Consider the following 20,260-nt stretch of genomic DNA (forward strand, 5'->3'; position numbering starts at 1 on the left):
TGTCTTAACACAGAACAATAGTACAAGTGTCTAAATTCGAAGGCTGTCAGTTCTGTGTTTAAGCACTGACATCTTGGACGCTTCGGGACTTCGGCCGTACGCTGAGCTCGGCCTTCGGCCTTCGCATTTAGACACTTGTACTATTTGATCTGTGTTTGAGAACTGACCTCCTGGATGCTTCGGGCCTGCGACCCTACGCGTCGTCAGCCTTTGGATCTTGCGACTTAGACACTTGTAGGTACTATAATATATGTACCAGAGTCGTTACCTTTTAATGTATTGACCACAGAAGTGACCTTTTCTAAAATTTGTTTGACCCATACAGCAGAAAGTACTCAACTAAGTTAGTAATTAGCAATAGGAATTAGGAACTCGAGATTGTCAAGCAGCCGCCATACGTTCGTTCTACGTGTTCTAACTAACTTGCGCCTCCATAGATTCTAATGAACTATTTGAGGAGATTATCAGGTTTCACTACGGTAAAAGTGGTATGTAAAGAAAAGAACCGTATTTGCTTTATCTTACTACTTCAGGTAATTTGCGTCAGTTTTGCGCCTTAATTTTCGCACACAGTGGCCTCAAACAAGAGTAGTGATAAAATTTCTGTAAAAACTGTCACTGTTTTACCTTTTTGCAGCTTATCATAATTTCGCGTGTTTTATTTTTCTCATATTTTGTTCAAATGGAATAAGATCTATCAAATGACACTAATTTTTCGGACATCGGTTAATGGGCTGATGAGTAATTACTAAATTAACACTGAAAATAGGGTTTTTTTAGCTCCTTTTGCGTCGTTTCTAGCGTAGAATCAGCGCCATCTATGTCAGCGGCACATGCATTTTCGAGTAATGGCTACTTTTCTCTATACACTGATGTTATAACTATACATATAGGTATTATAATTACAGAGATATAACCCACCGCGTCATAACACTTTTCGTTACACTTGGTTTTTGGTTCGGCACCTCTGCTACGGGTTTTTAAAGACGTTTTACGTCAAAAGTACTGACGTTGACTGAAGTAGCATGACAAATACTAACGCTTCCGAGAAAATACGATGGAAACTTGTATGGCTGGTTTTAGTGTCATGTGGACCGTCCGTGCCGCGGAGCCATCCGCGCGGACGGCTGCTCGCGCGCCTCTGCCTGCAGTGAGCGTTTTAGTATCGTGCGGAGCGCACGCGTTGGCGCAGTACAATCATGGCGACTCACGATATTCGCGATGTTGATACAGAACGAGTAATCGACGAGTGGTATAAGCACACGTCGTAAACTGCAACAGACTAGTTTAATTCGTGTCTTTGACAGTAGTTCCTCAAAACTTCTGGTCGACATCCGAAAGTATATGAAGAACTTTGTTTCGTCAGCCCTCAAATGACCGTATAATGTAACAAATTCTCCCGCGACGGCTCTCTGCTCGTTTAAAGGGTCAACATGTAGTCTCCTTCTATGCAATTTTTTTTTCCTGCAATGACACCCTCCACATTGGATGCATTGTTCGCGTCTGTACTCCGAGGCGGTCCGCACGATACTAAAACGACTTGTGCGGATAATCCGGATCGCTCCGTACCGACGGTCCGTATGACACTAAAACCAGCCTATATAGCCGGTCAGGCCATATATCAGCATCAGCTAATAAAACCCCTCTTCCGCAGGTATTCCCGGCCCCGCGACCGTCCGCCCGCCGGCGGAGTTCCCCCGCCCCTCGACCTCGTTCGCGGGCCCGCCCCCGCCCTACCCCGCCAAGACCCCGCCCAACGTGGCCATGTCGTCGCCGCTGCTGGTGAACCTGCTGCAGAACGACGCCGCCGCGCCCGCGCCGAGACCCAAGCTGCCCAAGCCGCACACCGCCAAGCTGGACACTCAGGACGGACAGGTGAGACTATTGTTTAGATACATGAGTGGCCATGTCGTCGCCGCTGCTGGTGAACCTGCTGCAGAACGACGCCGCCGCGCCCGCGCCCAGACCCAAGCTGCCCAAGCCGCACACCGCCAAGCTGGACACTCAGGACGGACAGGTGATACTATTGTTATGGCAACTTTTAGACACAGGATCTGATGATAGACAATGGACACAGGAGGTGGCAATAGGAACTGATAAAACATCGCAACCTAGCTAAGTGAGGCTTGTACCAATCAGTGTTGGCCGAACGTTAATTGCAATTGACCATTAACCAGTACAAATTGAACAGTAAACCGTAACGGACGGTTACAGTTTACGGTTCAATTTATAATGGTTAAAAATGGTCATTTGCATTAACGTTTGGGCCAACACTGGCACCAATGTAGTTCATAATTATTTTCCATCGTAATTTCACGGAAACCTACGAACGTGTTTTGCTATTTCAGTCAGTTTTGGTACAAAAAGTAGCATGGCAAATACGAACGTTTCCGAAAAAATACGACGGAAATCAATAATGCATTACATCTGTTTATGAATAACGCTAACGTAAAACGATTGGAGGAGGGGCGTGTCTTTTTAATCAAAGGAATTTGAACCTTGTACACAACAAGTTACGTTCCATATTTAAACCTTTGATCGAAGATGTGCACGGCTCAGGTGTCAGCTTCGTAATATTGAAACGTCCGTATTCCAGATGGAGCTAGCCGTGGGCCGCGCGCCGTTTGAGTACCGCGCGCCGCGGCCGCCTATGCCCCGGCCGCCGGCCTCGCCCGCGCCGACGCCGGGGCCGCCGGGGCCGGCGGGGCCGACGGGGCCGCCACCGGGGCCGGCGGCCTCCCCGCGGCCCGCGCCGCGCCCGCCGCCGCCGCCGCGCCGCGCAGCGCCGCCGCAGAGGCCGCAGCTGCCACAGCAGCCTGTCTACAGGTTGGTAGCTGCGCTATAACCAGCCAGAAATAGAAAGAAATACCATTCCCTCCTTATCTGCGACGATTACAAAAAAAAAAACTATATTTTTTTAAATAATATTAACGTCATTATAAATAATTTTACAAGAAAATTATAACCATCTTTTTAAATTAACAAAATAACATTTCCGAATTTAGTTTGCAATGCAACCACCTTTTATTTAAAAAGGCATGGCAACTATATTCCGCAGTTTTACACATATGTGACGTTATCTATGAAAAGGGACCTTATTGTCGATGGCGCTTACGCCATTATTAGAGATGCTCCGATATAAATACAATGCCGCGCGACACTGTGCGGCGTAATCGCCATCGACAATAAGGTCCCTTTTCATAGACAATGCCCCATATACTAAAGTTATAATAATAATAGTTATATGTACCTGCTTGGTATATGTTAATGTTAAGTTTCATGGCGCATTGGATCTGTCTGTAAGGTCATGTAAACATATTTCAAATAAAATAAATTAATAAATAATGTTTCCCATAGGGCCCCGCTGACGCCGGGCACCGCCGCCGGCGGGCTCCGGCCCCGCTTCCCCTCCCCCGGCTACACGGCGGAGTTCGCGCCGCCGCCGCCCTACAAGCAGTACCCGCGGCCGCGCCTGCAGCCCGTCACCCACGAGGACCTGCAGGCCCTCATGCCGCCTTCCACCACCTCCATGGACCAGAAGACGCAGTCCAGCTTCCAGGTGAGGGACCCCCACAGCCATCACACCACGTGGACCTACAACTAACATTTTCGCGCTGCAGGCTACATACATAAATACCCACAACATCTAATGATAATCTAATTTCAAGGACGTTTATTTGTGTGATGAGTGGGTTTGTGTGGGTGTTTTCTATGTAGTTAAGTATTTATTTATATGTTTCATATATATTGTTGTCTAAGTACCTACAACACAACCCTTAAGTGAGCTTACTGTGGGACTTAGAGTGATAAATGATAATTATTAAAAAGAAACGCAGACCAACGGGATACCGAGGCCTTAAGCGATAAAGTTTCTTCACATCCTATAATCTGTGTCAATTCCGCAGGAGTTCCAACGTTACCAGCAGCAGTACAACGCGCGGCAGCGCGCCGCGTCGGCCGGCGCGCGCGCCTCCGGCCCCGCGGCCGACTGGAACGAGCCCTACCGGGACTCCCTCGCGCTGGCGCTGCCCGACCTGCCCGACATCGACCTCGACCAGCTGCAGCCGACGCTCGACGTGCTCGACGACTCCGCGCTCGCCTCCATCTCCGACAACCTGCTGTACGCGGAGTCGCGCGAGCAGCCGACGCCCGACGCCATCCTGCAGGAGATCGCCGGCCCCTTCAACGGGCCGTACGAGTCGCCCGCGCCCGCCGTCAACTCCCCGAGCCTCCCGAGCGCCCCTAGCGCCCCCAGCACACCCAGCGCCCCCAGTACTCCGAGCGCCCCCGGCACACCTAGTGCCCCCGGCGCCCCCAGCGCGCCGCCGCCGCCCCCGCCCTGTAAAGACATGCCCCCGCCCCCGCCGCCCGCGCCCCCCGCCCCCGCCGTCGCGCCCTTCCGCTCCCCGCCCCCGCCCCGCGCCGCGCCCCGCGCCGCCACCGCCACCGTCGGCTCCCAGGCCACCGCCCGCGAGATCGAGGAGCAGAGCAAGCGGTACCTGATCAAGACGCTCATGCGCGACGACGCGGACGTGCCGCCGCCGAAGGAGGACAAGAAGCCCGAGGAGCTGACCGTGGCGCAGTGCAAGCGCGAGGGCGGCGAGCCCGAGATGTTCGGCATCGCCAAGACCACGCCCGTCGAGGACGACGCGCGCCCGGACCCGCTCAAGCTCCGCAGGAAGGACCCCCTCGCGCCGAAGGGCGGGAAGCCGCGGACGACCGGCGCCAAGGAGAAGCCGGCCACGCTGAAGGACAAGATCGTGCGCGAGGTCAAGCCGGCCAAACCCGCACCTCCGCGGCCGAGCCCGACCCCCGAGGCGCCCCGCTCGCCGGGGGAAAAGGAATCCATAAAGCTCCGGCTAAAGTTGGATAAGAACGAGCCGGTGGTCCAGCCCGTGTACAAGGCGGACGTCAGCTTCGCGAACCCCCGCCCCGGCGAGCCGGAGCTGCGCGTCCCCCCCCTCCACATCTCGCTGCGGGGCCGCAACTCGGCCGTCATCAAGAACTCCAAGAAGGAGAAGAAGAAGTTCGCCCCGGGGGACCTCCCCAAGAAGCTCAAGATCAGAAAGAACTCGGAGCCGGACGACAAGCACCGCCGGGACGAGGAGCCCCCCTCGAAGCCGGCCGAGCCCCCCGAGAACTCGAAGGACGAGTACCTCCACGTGAAAAGCCTCAAGCTCAACAACCACTACGAGGGCGACTCGATAAAGACCGAGATCCCGGGCGACAACAACGTGGTCTATCGCATGAAAACGATATCCAAAAACGCCCACATAGTCACAAAGGACTACAAGCATCTCAACAACAAAGTCCAGAGCCTGGACAGTCTGAAGAAGAAGAAGTCCAAACTGCTCCCGGACAGCGGGAAATCCATGGAGATAGACCGCGACAAAGAATGGAAGAACGACATGCTAGACAAGGAGGGGAAGTACGCCCAGAACGAGGGCTACAGAGAGACGCCGAACCACGAGGCTAAGAAAAAGTTACCCGACAAGGACGCCAAATGTGATAGTAAAACGGACAGTAAGGAGCCGGACAGTGAGAGTGTTAGTGGTGCTAGTGAGTTGGAGGGTAGGTTGCTCAAGTGTCATAAGGAGCGGACGCTCAGTGCGGACGAGAGTGCGGACAAGTGCGATGACAGTAAGCTCAAACGGACCGTGGAACCCGTCGTGTCGCCCAACGGGCTCATCACCGAGAAAAAGAGGAAGATTAGCCATAGTTCCTGTCCAGGTGTGTATGTCTTATGAACATTGTAAAGGTCAGATACCTTTCCAACCTTTGCTTAGTGGACGATATTAAATAGGGAATTGATGAGGAAAGTACCATCACGCTCCGCGATTGTTACGCCATTTTGGGTCCTAGCTAAATTGGTTGTTCAATACTTACGCTATAGAATTTCCAATTTAGCAAGAACCCTAAATGGCATAACAATCCCGTGTGGTGACTGTACAAACTAGATATTATAATTAGTTGTTGTTGTTGATAGAGTTGTTCAAGCAAATGAGGTTGGGAAGGTAACTGACGTTTACAATATTAGTGTAATGTTTACAAGCACAGGGTTGGTTCTCTATTGAGGCAAGTGCAATCTTAGTGGCATCTTTGCTAGTAGCAACATACTGAAAAACAACAAGCTAGTACCTTTAGCCTGTTAGGGTAAATTTTACACAAATCAAGATTAAATATTTGTATTCTGTTTTTTTTTTTTTTCATTTTAACTCTGTTATTATAGCTACCAAAAATATATGAAAGCAGTCAAGGTGGTCAAAGACATTTTGAATTATGCAATCTAACATCTAGGCTCTTTTCCGTATCTGTTGGCAAGTCAAGGTCGTCAATATGCATTCATTTTTCACATTCTTCCATTGATATACGTATGTTAAAAGTGTATACATATTTATGATCTTTATCTCCACTGTACATGAGATAAAAGCGGCAAAGGAACGACCATTAAATATTTCTCTTGCATACGGCACATCTTTAACATGTAAACAAATCCATCATATAAAATATTAAGAGCCCATCAACGTGCACACTAGCGCCACTGCTAAATAATCTTGATTATATGGGGGCACGGCAGTGCCCACGCCAAGTCGAGCGCGAAGCAAACTGCCGTACCGTTCCTTTACCGGAACCATTTCGCCGCATTTTCAGGCCCCTATTTGAGAACCTCTGGATAAGACTAGAACGCAGAAATTTTCGTCATCCAGTAAGCTATAATCACATACTTAAAATCCAAAATTTCAAGTCTGTAGGTCATTTAGTTCCGAAGTTAAGCGAAAGCAAAGTTTCGCATTTATGACACTCGCTCACTCACTCATGATCATCAGAATAGAACTAGTACTTCCCATAAACTCGGAGAGCTGAAATTTTGTACAGAGCATGGTATAATAATATACTCCGCCTGGTACTCTCTTCCGAGATTCGCGAATGACCTAACTGTCACTTGCCTACGTCATCATGCTGTTTACAGGTTCTCAAACTTTAAAATGTGGGAGAATTTTAACCAACGGTGAAAATTATTTTAACGACATTAATTTTAAGTTATCCATGTAGAAACATAGTAAAATAAAACAAATCTATACTGCACTTTTCACTCCTACTCTTACAGTTCCGAATAGAGCAGCCAACCATTTTCGTAACAAAACATTAATTACCAAGCTTACGACGTGAAAAGTTTGGAAAACACTGCGACTGCTGACACTGAGCGAGAAGGAAATAACAATTAACACGCGTTCGACAAGGATGACGGTCAGGGACAAAATGGCGGATTGTCAAATGTGACAGCGCTATCCTGTGTTGCCAGTAGTGTAAACAGAATTACCCGAACGTCTGAAATTTCTTTCGTGAATCGGAAGATATTGCTAACGAATAATTAAAAATGACGTGTTATTGTAAAATTTAAGATAAAATACATATAAATGAAAATTATAAAATTATAAAGAAATATTTTAACTTATTAACCATAGATATAATATACCCATGTAACATGTTATGTTGAAATAAAGTGGCAATGTTATTGTGACGTAGGCAAGTGACACTCTGGGAAGAGAAGACCATGTTTTATTAGACCATGGTACAGAGTTAGGGTTTAATGGCCACATAAAGGGAAAACCTAAAAATATTGCAATATCAGTCACGTTTTAAAGATCTAAGAACTGCATAAGTCAGTTTGTAATCCCATATAAATATATGATATTACAAAGTTACTGTTGCAGTTCCTACAAATAGTAGGTAAAGGTACACTACGATGTACGATGTGAGTATGAATGAAGATATGTTTAGTTATGATATGTGTATACATAGTATGGGTATGAGTACCCGAAAAGGACTGCCTACAAAAAGAGATGAGATCCCATCAAAAACATTACATGTAAAAAGGTGTAAGTCTCACAACGCTTTTACTACAAAAAAGTTTTGAGATGTAATGTGAAACCAAGTCGGTTATTTTAATCAGTGCCAGGGGGTGTTAAAACCGTATCAATAAGATATCTTTAATTTGTAATACATATAATGACTTGGCAATCGCACATAATGCTTTACTCGTACCGTACTCGTAAATATGTGTAATGCTCAAACTGCAATTAGCGCTAGCATTATGTTTAATTAGAATTATTTTTAATAGGTGACGATGATCCTTTTGCAAACTAGTTTCTATGTTGCTGAATTCGTCAATCTGTGAACTCAAAACAAAAACGGCCGTTTTAACTTAGGCCGCTATCGCCTTTTTTAAATGTATTTCGCTAAATTAAAATAATCACGATTATTTAGCAATGGCGCTAGTGTGCACGTTGATGGGCTCTTAAAATGTGCCTTGTACAAAAGACATGTTTGTTACATTTACTCAATAAAGTAACTGGTTGCCCTGCACATTTTCAATCATTCATTCACCTTTCTATCTTTTTGAATATCCAAAAACGATAGAGGCATATCAACACCAACAAATGTACTATCAAAGATGTTCTTGATTAAGGGGCCCACTGATTAACAGTCCGCCGGACGGTATCGGTCAGCTATTTGTTCTAATTGACAGGCCGATACCGTCCGGCGGACTGTTAATCAGTGGGCCCCTTTACAGCCAAGTGTGCTCACTATAGTTCGTTTTTTTTAGCATTAGAAAGAAGGTAAGCGATCTTGACAAGTCTTTTAATTGAAAAAACGCTTTTTAAAAATCAGCAACTATTACTTACGAAAGCAGAAGAATATAAATGATCGTATTAGATTCATAATTGTTACATATTTGCCGTGACTTATTTTTAAAACGTGTTTTTCAATTAAAAGACACATCAAGATTGTTTAACTTTTTTCTAATGCTAAAAAAAAAAGTATAATAACTTAGCGACTAGGTGTTAATAAAGTGACACCATTAGTGATACATTTCTTGTGTTTATTATCCTAATTAAATATACATATGGAATAGCTAAAACTTAGATGATATATTTATTTTTAGTGTTTTAAATAACTATGTAACTTGTTGGAGTCCTTTTGGATTAAAATGAAATCACAAATACAACTATGGTGTCTCTTTATTTTGCATGGAGTGAACTATGGCCAATGCTTAATTACCTAAGAAAACGTATATAAATAGGAGATAGTATAAGTATTTATAGTCGGTAGCAGTAGTTGCTAAGCGGGCGAGGTGTTCAAAATGATCTTGACGGGACTTTATTGTTAAGAGAATAAGAGCGTGTCAAGGTCATTTTGAACACCTCGACCGCTTAGCAACTTCTGCTGATGACTGTACATGCACAATGTGTACAACCAGGTGTAAAAAGGGCTTGCTGTACTTTGAAATTACATACATAAAGGTTAATTATACTGGTAAATATTTAATTTTAAAAATAAGTGAACAGAAGTATAACTTCTTGAAAACACGGTTGCGTTCTTTACTTTATATCTTCGAGTTCTCTTTTAACAAAATGACTCAATTCTCGTTTCCAAAACAAAATGGCCGCGAGTAGCAATTCAGTTTGTGTATAAGCGAGCATTATAGGCATCTACACAGACCGAGTCGTTTTCCGAGGCAAATTCTACGCGAAAACGGCTTGTTTTGTGTGGACACGTTTACTTATGATTAGGAATACTTCCTAAGAAGCTTGAGTTTAAAAAACCGTAAGAGCTCATTAAGACGGCGCGCGAACTCGTATACGATTTTAGTTACATTGCGGACCATTGAGGTGACATCAATTCAGCCGACCGATCAAATGACGCAATGTAATGAAACTCGCATGCGAGTTCTCGCACCGTGTAAATGAGCTCCGAGTGTGAATGACGTGTGAAATGAGACTATAGACTTTCTGAATCACTCATAGTTTACAGTTAACAAAAACACACGGCTTGTGTAAAACTGGTGGAATAAGGACCAGTTGCACCAATCACAGTTAAAGACTGATCAACGTCACACAGCATGATCTATGAAACTGCCCATATGTGACGTTATATATGAAAAGGGACCTTATTGTCGATGGCGCTTACGCCATTATTAACGATGCTCCGATATAAATACAATGCCGCGCGACGCTGTGCGGCGTAAGCGCCATCGACAATAAGGTCCCTTTTCATAGATAATGCCCCATATAATAAACTTTAGCGAACACTTTAACGGTGACAGACGGTTTGATGCAACTGGGCCTAAAGGTTTTGTCACACAGGCGCGTTTTCCGGGCGGGGCGTGAGCGTTTTATATGTAAAAGCGGCGTGCCCCGCTCACGCGCCCGGAAAACGCCTGTGTGGCGATGCCTTTAGTCTCATCCCGATGTCCAAGTCTAAAGTGCCGGTATGATTTGCAGAGCCGGTGGGGTCGACCAACGTGGGCACGGTGCGCGTGTCGCCGGGGCGCGCCGCCGCGTCGCCGCCGCGCCGCCGCGAGCGCCCCAAGGACAAGTCCTATTGCAAGCTGGTCGCCGAGCGCGCGCGACAGGCCTCCGCCGCGCAGGACCGCCAGGACCGCCAGGACGACAAGTTCGTGGCGCGCTCCCCGGGGCAGGCTCAGGGCGAGGACTCGGGCATCGAGTCCATGGACGCGCTGTCCGAGAAATCCCCCAACCAGGCCAGCCAGAGCCCGCCCGGCCCGCAGCGGAAGGAGCGCCTCGACATGCCCCGCTCCACCTCCCCCACCTCCGTACACCGCATCATAGGCGTCCCTCCCCCCGCGTCGGATGAACTACTCGAGAGGTTAGCGCTGACTGCCCCCCCGAGGTACGAGCCGCCGCCCGATCTGGATGACTTGGGCGATATAGAGGCGGAGCTGGCCAAAATGCACGGCGACCACGACCAACCTTCCCCGAAAGTTAACGGCGACGACGCGCCGCGCCGACCCCCTGATCCACCGCGACCTCCGACCCCGATCCGCCGCGACCCCGACCCCGAACCCGAGCCGGAGGAAAGCGTGAAAGAGGAGCCTAAGAAAGAGAAGGACGAATTCGACCCGCTCCCGAGCCGGGTCAGCCCGCCGCTGTATACGTACTCAAACCAGGAGAAAGGCGCGCCGGAGGAGGTTAAAGAGGAAAAACCTGTAGCAGAAAACGGGGAAGCGTCGGGGGACCACAAGGAACCGGACACAAAATTGGAGAGGCTGCCCATGAAAGCCGACTTCCCCGATAAAAGTCTCCTGGAGCAACTTCTCATAGAGATCCCCACTCCGGACTACGTGGCGAAGAGGCCCGAGTCTCCGTCTCCGTCGGCGCTGGAGAGGGTGCCCCGGAGCAGCGTCCGGACGAGGTCCAGCAGCAAGATGAACAGCCCCGCCGACGGACCCAAAACACCCCGGCTCAGCCCCGGGATCCCCAAATTAGAAACGAGGTCCGACTCCCCCGCGCTTCAGAACCGCAACTGCCTTCGAAGCGGCTCAGTGGATAAAACGAGCCCGAAAACCGTGAATACCGTCGCGACGGTCCCGGTCAAACCGGCGCCCGGGGCGAAACGGAAGCGGAGGGAGTCCGAAAGCTCCTGCGCGAGCACCATCAGCTGCGAAGAGGGCCTATCGCCCGCCGGGAGGCCTAAAAAGAAGCCCCGCCGCGTCGACGGCGTCAAACAACCCGGCGCCGAAAGCCAAAAGGAGGGCCGAAAAAAGGACTCGGACAGCGACAGCGACGAGCCTCTCATCTGTAAGGTGCGAGGGAAGACGCCCGCTAAAGTGGTGAAAGTGGTGAAGGGGGGGAAGGCGCCGGTGGAGGCGGTGAAGGCGGGGGAGGGGGTGAACACGCGGCGCTCGGGCCGCCAGGCGCCCGGCGCGCCGCTGCCGCCCGGCGCCGGCGCCGGCGCGCCCAACCGCAGGAAAACCAGGAGCGCCGGTGAGTTGTATGACATCGCCTTTCTAGCGTTTTTCCCGACTTTTATGCACCTTCACGAAGTTTCTTTTAGTGTAAGCTGTGTAATTGTAAGGCCTGAGTGGACGCTCGAGTTGAGCGTGCAGCGGGGCGGAGCGTGCGGCGTGCATGTTAAACAAATGCAAACGTATAGTAGCGGCCTTAGTGCACGCTGCTCAAATCCCTTGGGAGCTCGACGCCACGCTGCACGCCCCGCCGAACGCTCCGCTTCGAGCGTCCACTCAGGCCTCACTTTTAAGGCCTGAGTGGACGCTCGGAGCGGTCACGAGTGATTTGAGCAGCGTGCACTAAGGCCGCTCCTATACGTTTGCATTTATTTAACATGCACGCCGCACGCCCCGCACCGCTGCACGCCTAACTCGAGCGTCCACTTAGCCCTTACTGTAAGACCTGAGTGGACGCTCGAGTAAAATAAAATTTGATTTGTTCCCAAAGCTGTGTGCAATCATCATGTTCTCATCGAAGAAAAATACTGTGAGGAAACTGAAAAATTCACATCTCTTCTCAGATAAAAGATCAGATGACGGCTTACGTCTCGTATGCCCATGGACTTTCGTCTTATCTAATTGACGCCGTACGCTGTTAACTGCGTTACATTGTATGGGACGACAACATTTCTAAAGATCGTGCGGCTGCGCAGTCACTTTAAAAATTGATACGAACAAAGTGCCAAAAATATGTATACACGACCTTATTGCCCATTAAGGTAGTGTATCATGAATCTAGTATTAAACTGGATTGGGCATGAGTGGTGGGGATAACTGACAGAACGGGATAGACTTATGTATCTTTCAGTAGGAGTGGCAGCGAAAGCGCTATTATTGTTTGTCCTTGTCACAGTCTCACATTTTGTTTTTATTCCCCACCGTAAATTAGAATGGTGATTGGTCGAATTTATTTGTTGCCCACCATAACAAATAAATTTGACCAATCATAGATTTATATGTTTTGTCCCTCACGGAGGCACGCGTAGACCACTTCTATAGGATGCTACCTTCTATGTAGTGTATACACATTTTTGACACTTTGTCCGTATCGATATTATCAGATCCTGAAACTATTCATTGGTTTGATCAGCCCCATAACGTGAATATGTCATTACAGTGGAGGCCGGTCCGTTGGCGGCGGGCGTGCGCCGGCGCCGCACGTCGCGCGACGGCAAGTGACGGCGGACCCGCGCGGAGCCCCGCCCCGCGCCGCCCCGCACGCCCCACACGCCCCACACGCCCCACACGCCCCGCCCCACACCGGCACCCATCCTGCTCTACCCGCGCGACTGACGACCGACCACCAAGACGGAGATCGCTGTGCCCTTACCGTGAGCTCTCGCTTATACTGATGTATTGGTGCCGGCGAGTGTACGCAGACGGTACTGACAACCTTGTTAAACTCGTTGTAAAGGTACTGTGGGTATCGCAACCAGAGTAGGCCGAATTAGTGATTCAGCGTTTTAAGCAGTTCTTTAGGGCGCAAATATGCGATTTACAGAGAAAGTTTAGAAACTTCGCATATTTTTATATAGAGTTGGACGTCACATGCAACATTTGTATGCGACTTGCCATACAGTGTTCCATAAAACTTTACAAACGATATAGTTATTATGATGCTCCGAGAACATGTCGACATTAAAGTAAATTTGATCAAAGTTAGCGCAGTTTAAACGCTCGACATTAATTGAATAATCAATACTACAATACTACATTCAGTAATATGTTCACTTTCGTTGCGATGCCTATACAAAGTGTTACTTATACTTAGGGAACCGCTGTATACTAGTTCCCGCTCGCTAGAGAGCGTTTCGGCTGTCAAATGTACAGACTCCGGTGTATTTATAAGTTGAATTTGGTTTTATACAGATTTTTCCTTTCAACCCTCAAAAAATATTAAAATATTGATTACCGTTCTTTGGGTTAGTTTTAAAACTACTAGGAGAAATAGTTGATTATTGAATGATCTAAATCTTTTTAGATTCACCTTACGGTTATATTTAATGAATGATGAATGGAAAAATCAGTTTAAAACTAAAATACTACGAGTTTTGTGAATCGGCACGCGTCATTCACGGTACCAAGCTACCTTTGAGTCCGACGAAGTGGCAATCAAAATTAAATTGTAAATTAAGAACATAAGGTGGTTTTTCGGTTGGCAAAAGACTACAGGGGCAACGCAATACTGTGCGATTACTTACACGGTGTGCCTTCAATGAGGTTTGCGTGAGCGGTCGAACGTTCGTTCTATTTTCAAAATTATCTATAATTAACAAGTTTGCGCGTGTTTAGATTTGGCGAATCTCAAGTTCATTCGATTAGGGTCTAAATCGGGTGGTGCGTGCTTATTGTTAGAAATCGTGCAATAATAACGGTCTGAGGCGAGCTAGCGTAGTCTATTCACAATATATGTCTGTGGTGCTGCGACCTCATACAAGTATGTAAGGAGTGGCATCAAATATAGTCACAGACTTTATGCAGGGGGTAGCCGATTTTTTTTAACCGACACTGGCAACCGCGGTCAAATACAGTGTTGGCATAAATATCTGAACACGTTAAAAGCTAAAGCGGTACAATCGCCATCAAATATATCGGAGCGGCCCAGCTGATCACAAACATCTGACTGAACACGCCTATCTTATAGCCTCGCTCGTCCTGCCTACCATACTCAGTTTAAGCCATTGAAATTTAAACCAAATTATTAGGAAATAGAGTTGATTTTCATTTGTTTCATATTTTGACTAAATAAAGAAGTTTTGTACACATATTTAATTACACAAACGGGTCTACCGCGATATAATTTCATTGTTTTTACCTTTAATTCCGACGTTTCAGCTGAGTTGCACCCGCTGTGGTCACGGAAAGACTGACGTCCCAACAAATGTCAACGGAGATATTAATAAAACACTACTAAACTACCCGAAATTAGTTAATAAAAATGTTCGGGGTAGACAAAGAAATTGCAGCTACCCGTCAGTTTAATGTTTATTGTCCACGGTACAACACACAACACTCACAGTATCCGCACACTGGTTTTTATTAACTAATTTGGGTAGTTTAGTGGTGTTTTATTAATATCTCCGTTGACATTTGTTGGGACGTCAGTCTTTCCGTGACCACAGCTGGTGCAACTCAGCTGAAACGTCGGAATTAAAGGTAAAAACAATGAATTTATAAATAAAGATGTTTCAGTGTAAAGTCAACCTGTCTCAACCTATCCAGGGATTTTTATTCGTAACTTACCAAAAACGGAATATGTCCTGTAGGAATCACAATGGGCAGGACGAGGTGTCAAGGCGTGTTCAGATATTTTTGAGCACCTCGGCCGCTCGTAATGCTATGTAAATGCTCGCCGGTGCCAGTTACTGGCACATAAAGTGTATCTAACATGTGTTCGATTTATAAGAAAAAGTGTGTATCTAAATTATGTATTATGTATTAGATTTGTCTGATCATTTTTTTTGTCAAAATTAACCCTAATGGCTTTTAGAGTGTTCAGATATTGGCGCAGCTATATTTGATGGCGATTGCCCGGGGCTCCGTCTAAGCGAATATGCACCGACTGGGCAGCGACCAAGTGTGGCAGCGCCACTATAAACGTCATACTTTTCATTGGAGTTTGGCTATGGTGGCGCTTCCAGACTCTGCAGTCTGTGTAGACCTTAGACGGACTCTAAGGGCCACTTCACACTAGCGTCTTCCGAGCGTCGGCGTCTAGTCAACTCTATGGCTGCTGCTCGACGCAACGTTGGCGCAACTGCGCAGCGACGCCATTTTCCATAGCGCTGACTAGACGCCGACGCTCAAAAGACGCTAGTGTGTGGTGTGTCTCGTTTTGTAAATGCTATCTACCGCATATTTCAATCTAGAATCGTGGACGGCCGTTTTACGCGTTTTATTTTTATTTAGTGAACAAATCATGTTACCATTCACTATTAATGCACTCGACATTTTAAGTGTAACTTAATTTCTGAGTAATTTTAAGTAAGCTTTTCGCGCATTGGGATGGCTATGGCTGTTTCTGTAGGGAATATGACCGTGAGTAAAAAAATGGAGGCGAAGAGTAGCCGAGTAGGAGCCTTAGTTTAGAGGTTAGGTGTATCATTATTGTACAAAGGCACATTTGTTAATATACTCAAAGACATGGAATATGGCGAACTAGGCGACTTAGTTACGTGTCTTCGACTATAAATAGGATAAATAACCGAGAGATATAAAATGAAATAAATGCATAAAGTTTTAAAACATATTTTCATACGTTTTTGCACGTAACTTGTGAACGCCGCGGCGTGTAGTTCGTAGTTGACGTTTTGGAAGACGCCATTTTGAATCTGACTCTGATTTGAAGTTTTAGATTTTAGCTCCGGAGAGATATTTTAATACTGGTTTTACCTTGATGAATTTTGTGAATATACTACCTCATTTAGTGGTATTATAGATTGAGGCGGGCCGCGCGATCGTGCCTTGTCTGTACCTACTGCTGCTGGCTACCTCCTGTATAATACGACCGAATGAAAAAGCACTTTAACCAAAGTGGCGTTTCCCCAAAACGCGGCCGCTATTACGATACGGTTGTAACGTTAGCGTAATATTTAAGAGAATTCACGACCAATAATTGTAATTTAAATGTGAAACGATACTTGGATAATTTCTTAGTGAAATGATAATAATCGCGACTGAGTGTTTCAACAGTTTGTCTGTATGGGCTTCCAGTATACTAAACAAGTTTTATTTGACGCCCTTTATTATTTACTTTCCTTATCCCAATTTTAGAGCGCGATATATTATTTTAATGGATTTCTCTCGATTTGTCGATTAATAAGTTGTTTTAATTGGTATTTGTAGACAGAAATTTAACCTAGCCGATTCATTCTCACAAGAGTAGAAAATTCAAAGATTTAACAAAAGAAAAAAAGAAAATAACGTATTTTTTCGGCAATTAGGAATCCATATTTTTAGCGGATCTATATCTGAATCCCTAAAGTATTTTCTCCTAACTTTGCATTCCCTAATATTGTTTGTCATAATGATCAGTTGTCCTAACACTAAAAATCCTAATTTTGGTTTCCCTAATTATTGATTACTTATCCTAATGTTATTAAGCATATTTTCTTTTTGGCGGGGATCGCAGTTCTAACCCTAACCTAACCCACTTTTGTGGCAGCAAGTCCTAAAACCTAACCATTTTTCAGAACTTTACATTATGGAAAATAATTGTTATGACAATTGATCGTTAGGGCATGTGCCCATTAGGACAAATCAGTTAGGGCAAGTGACTTTAGGACAAACGTTGTTAGGGATTCAGAATGACACCCTTTTTAGCACATGGTTTTAAGCAAAAATGTCGGTGTCCGATACCAGTGACTTTATAAAATACTTTTAAGCTTTCGTTCTACATTGTAAATAATAGATGGAATTTTTTAACGTATAAGTTGCGTAATTAGATGCTAGATATTTATTGCCACTTCATACAACAGTCACTTAAAATATAGTAAAATATTCGTTATAATTATGCACATGTCATGTTCATCGTATGGTGCAAATTAGAATAATTGGTATTCAAAATTTAACCTTGCAATACGTTTGTTTCGCCTTTAAAATATGAATGACCCAAGGGTGCTCGGTGAATAGATGAACATGACTTTAGGCACAGGCGACATTATAGACGTAACAATTTTAAAAATACTTCTTCTGTTACTTTGTCATCTCAACTAGATGGCGCTAGTGCCACACAAGTTGTAGAATAGAAAAATTTACGTGTAGCATTATACATCAAAACAAAAAACAACAATGATTACAAAACCAAATAGAATGCCGCTCCTCGGCCTAAGTCGTGACATAGACACGGCACTGATTTTCAAATTAAAACTAAATTTGTGTAATTTAGAAATTCGTATCGAAACTTCCTCATATTTCATACCCAAGAAAATATGAGGACGTATTTCATACCCAAGAAAATGATTATAACAATGAAATCTTTTGACGATAAACTCCAACATTAATTTGAATCTATTTTCTTAATTTTTTTTTCAATCGTTTCTTTGCTACCGAAAATGTAGGGTATAGCGGTTGTAACACCTGTACGGATATGATGGTCGTTCTTGTCTACGTGACAGCGTGATAAAACGGTGTCCGTCACTTTCTTTCCCACGGTGTTAAACAGTGACAGTTATTTTATCACGTGGATAAAGATGGATAAAGCTATCCATAATAGGCTGGCTGGCAATGGAGTTACTGCAAAATAAATGTAAGACAGCGCCATCTAGTTCAAATGTCAAACAACAGAAGCGTTGCCTAGTTGTCTGTGCTGCACGGTCGCTACGTCTAGTTTCTGTTCCTAAGTCCCCAGGGACTCTATTCAAAGCAATAATTTGAGGATGTGACTTTTGTTTGAGACCGTCTTACGCGGCTTTAGAACCACCCCTTCGCTCAGTGTTCGCTGTTCAGTCCGAGTGATACAATACAAATGTTAGTACGTACATAATATGTATAGGGTATTTATAGTGAACGTACGTTGCCTGATATTGTGCCCTTTATCGTGTGAGGAGCGTGTGGTAGCCTAGCGCGGGCCATCAGCGGGTGTTGTCTAAAGGGCTTTTTCTAAAATAAATATCGAAAACCCGATTCTTTCAAATCTGAACGTTCTTGGGCTTATTTTACTCAGAATCGACAGCACTCTCCATCCTACCATTAAAAAAAGATGTCCCAAAATTTTGTATGAAAATTGTACGTTACATACAAGTGAAAAATTTTCTCATACTAAAAACGTGACGTAATGGAATGGACATTTTGGGACATCTTTTTTTAATGGTAGGATGGAGAGTGCTGTCGATTCTGAGTAGAATGAGCCTAAGAACGTCCAGATTTGAAAGAATCGGGTTTTCGATATTTATTTTAAAAAAAGCCCTAAAACGTTTGTTTTTTTCATTTGTTTTATAGTGAGTTTGTAAATTTTTATGTATAGATGGGGAAATTAATATATGTTACGTGTTAAGTACGTTCGGTATATGATTTGCGAGGTTTCGGTGTACAGAGATAGCGCCTGCTTGTAGGTCGGCGCGGATCTACTACAGTAGTAGGAATGCAAAGCCTTATTGTATTATACAAGCATGAATTGCAAGTGTGTACCATATAATTTTAGTGAATGGACTCTCATAAACTAGCTCTGTATATTGGGTGTATAGTTATCCTTTTTGTTTTTTTGTTTTTTCGACTAATGATAGTAATTTATGCCGATAAATCTATATTATACATTTATATATATAGTATGAATAAAAGAGGAATACAAATAGTTTTAACACTATAAATATAGGTTAGGGGTTACACCATTCTTGATATAGCGTATAGTTTTGGTATGTAAACATTATATAACTTGTAAATAGATTGCAGAAATAGTAAATAAAAAGAATTGATACAATAAAATTAACTTTATGTTATTGTAATGTTTTCTAGTTCGTGTTGTTGGGCGCGTACGCGCAGTCGATTTAGGACAATGGTATGAAGCCTGTACATTTTTGTTGCTGGCAATTTTATAACTCGTCTGCCCCCTTTTGTGCATTATTTCACTGTAAGTTGCTTTCACTGGCGTTCTACATTATTTTTAAATCATATAATTATATTTCATAAAGTACGATGAGTCATGGTGAATTATTATCATATTATTATGAATGAAAAGAAATAAGGAATATTATTGTTCTGCTATTATTAAATTTGTAAAGTTAGTTTATTAATAAATGAATAAAAATATTTTGTTGTTTTACTTGGCCCATTTCTATCTTCAGAATTAATGTAGATGTAAAGATAACCTGGATGGTATTATTACCTTTTTCTCAATTGTCATCATCATCATCATAGCATAGAGAAATATAGTAAGACAAGAGTGCTCACTCCATACATCAGTTCAGACTATTCATTTCAGTGTCTATATCTAGCATCGAGTAGCGGAACTATCAGTACTGCTACTTGACAATAGATGTAGCAGTACTGATAGTTCCGCTACTCCATGCTAGATGCTAATAGTCTTTTTGGTACTAAAACTGATGTATGGAGTGAGCAATCTATGTATTTTTTTCTCTATGATCATAGATCCACATAAGTCCTATTTGTGAAGAGTGTAATTTAAACGACAGCGAATGTATGAGTATTGTAAGGGGGTAATTCAAGGGGCTGGTGGTGGAAACGGCACCACTTTTCAGTCCGGCAACATCGAGATCCTTGAAATCTGGGAGCACCGCTACAAGTATCAGAGGTCAAACTGCGGTCTAACAATGGGGTTGGCCGGTCGAAGTGTTTAGCAGATGGCGCCATCATAGCTTGCCCTGTCAATCCCTAGAATTGTGTCAAATGTTTGTTTTTTTAATGCCCTGAATGCCAGCCCTTTGAGCCAAATCTCATAGAAAAAGGCTATGATGGCGCCATCTATGCAAACCTCTGACAGTTGCCAACCCC

The 20,260-nt window shown here is 44.8% G+C and overlaps 1 protein-coding gene across 1 annotated transcript in view; it reads left to right on the top strand.

Moving 5' to 3' along the window:
* Nucleotides 1-12,991, top strand: part of LOC134658206 (titin-like) — a 40,294-nt gene extending 27,303 nt beyond the window's left edge. Inside the window, exons 5-10 of the mRNA XM_063513815.1 lie at nucleotides 1,655-1,875; nucleotides 2,597-2,826; nucleotides 3,358-3,559; nucleotides 3,906-5,730; nucleotides 10,287-11,789; nucleotides 12,930-12,991. Coding sequence (XP_063369885.1) covers nucleotides 1,655-1,875; nucleotides 2,597-2,826; nucleotides 3,358-3,559; nucleotides 3,906-5,730; nucleotides 10,287-11,789; nucleotides 12,930-12,991 — 4,043 coding nt within the window. The remainder of the gene's footprint in view (nucleotides 1-1,654; nucleotides 1,876-2,596; nucleotides 2,827-3,357; nucleotides 3,560-3,905; nucleotides 5,731-10,286; nucleotides 11,790-12,929) is intronic.
* The last annotated feature ends 7,269 nt before the right edge of the window (nucleotides 12,992-20,260 follow it).

Source organism: Cydia amplana, chromosome 21 (assembly GCF_948474715.1).
Source record: "Cydia amplana chromosome 21, ilCydAmpl1.1, whole genome shotgun sequence".
NCBI classification, from domain to species: domain Eukaryota; kingdom Metazoa; phylum Arthropoda; class Insecta; order Lepidoptera; family Tortricidae; genus Cydia; species Cydia amplana.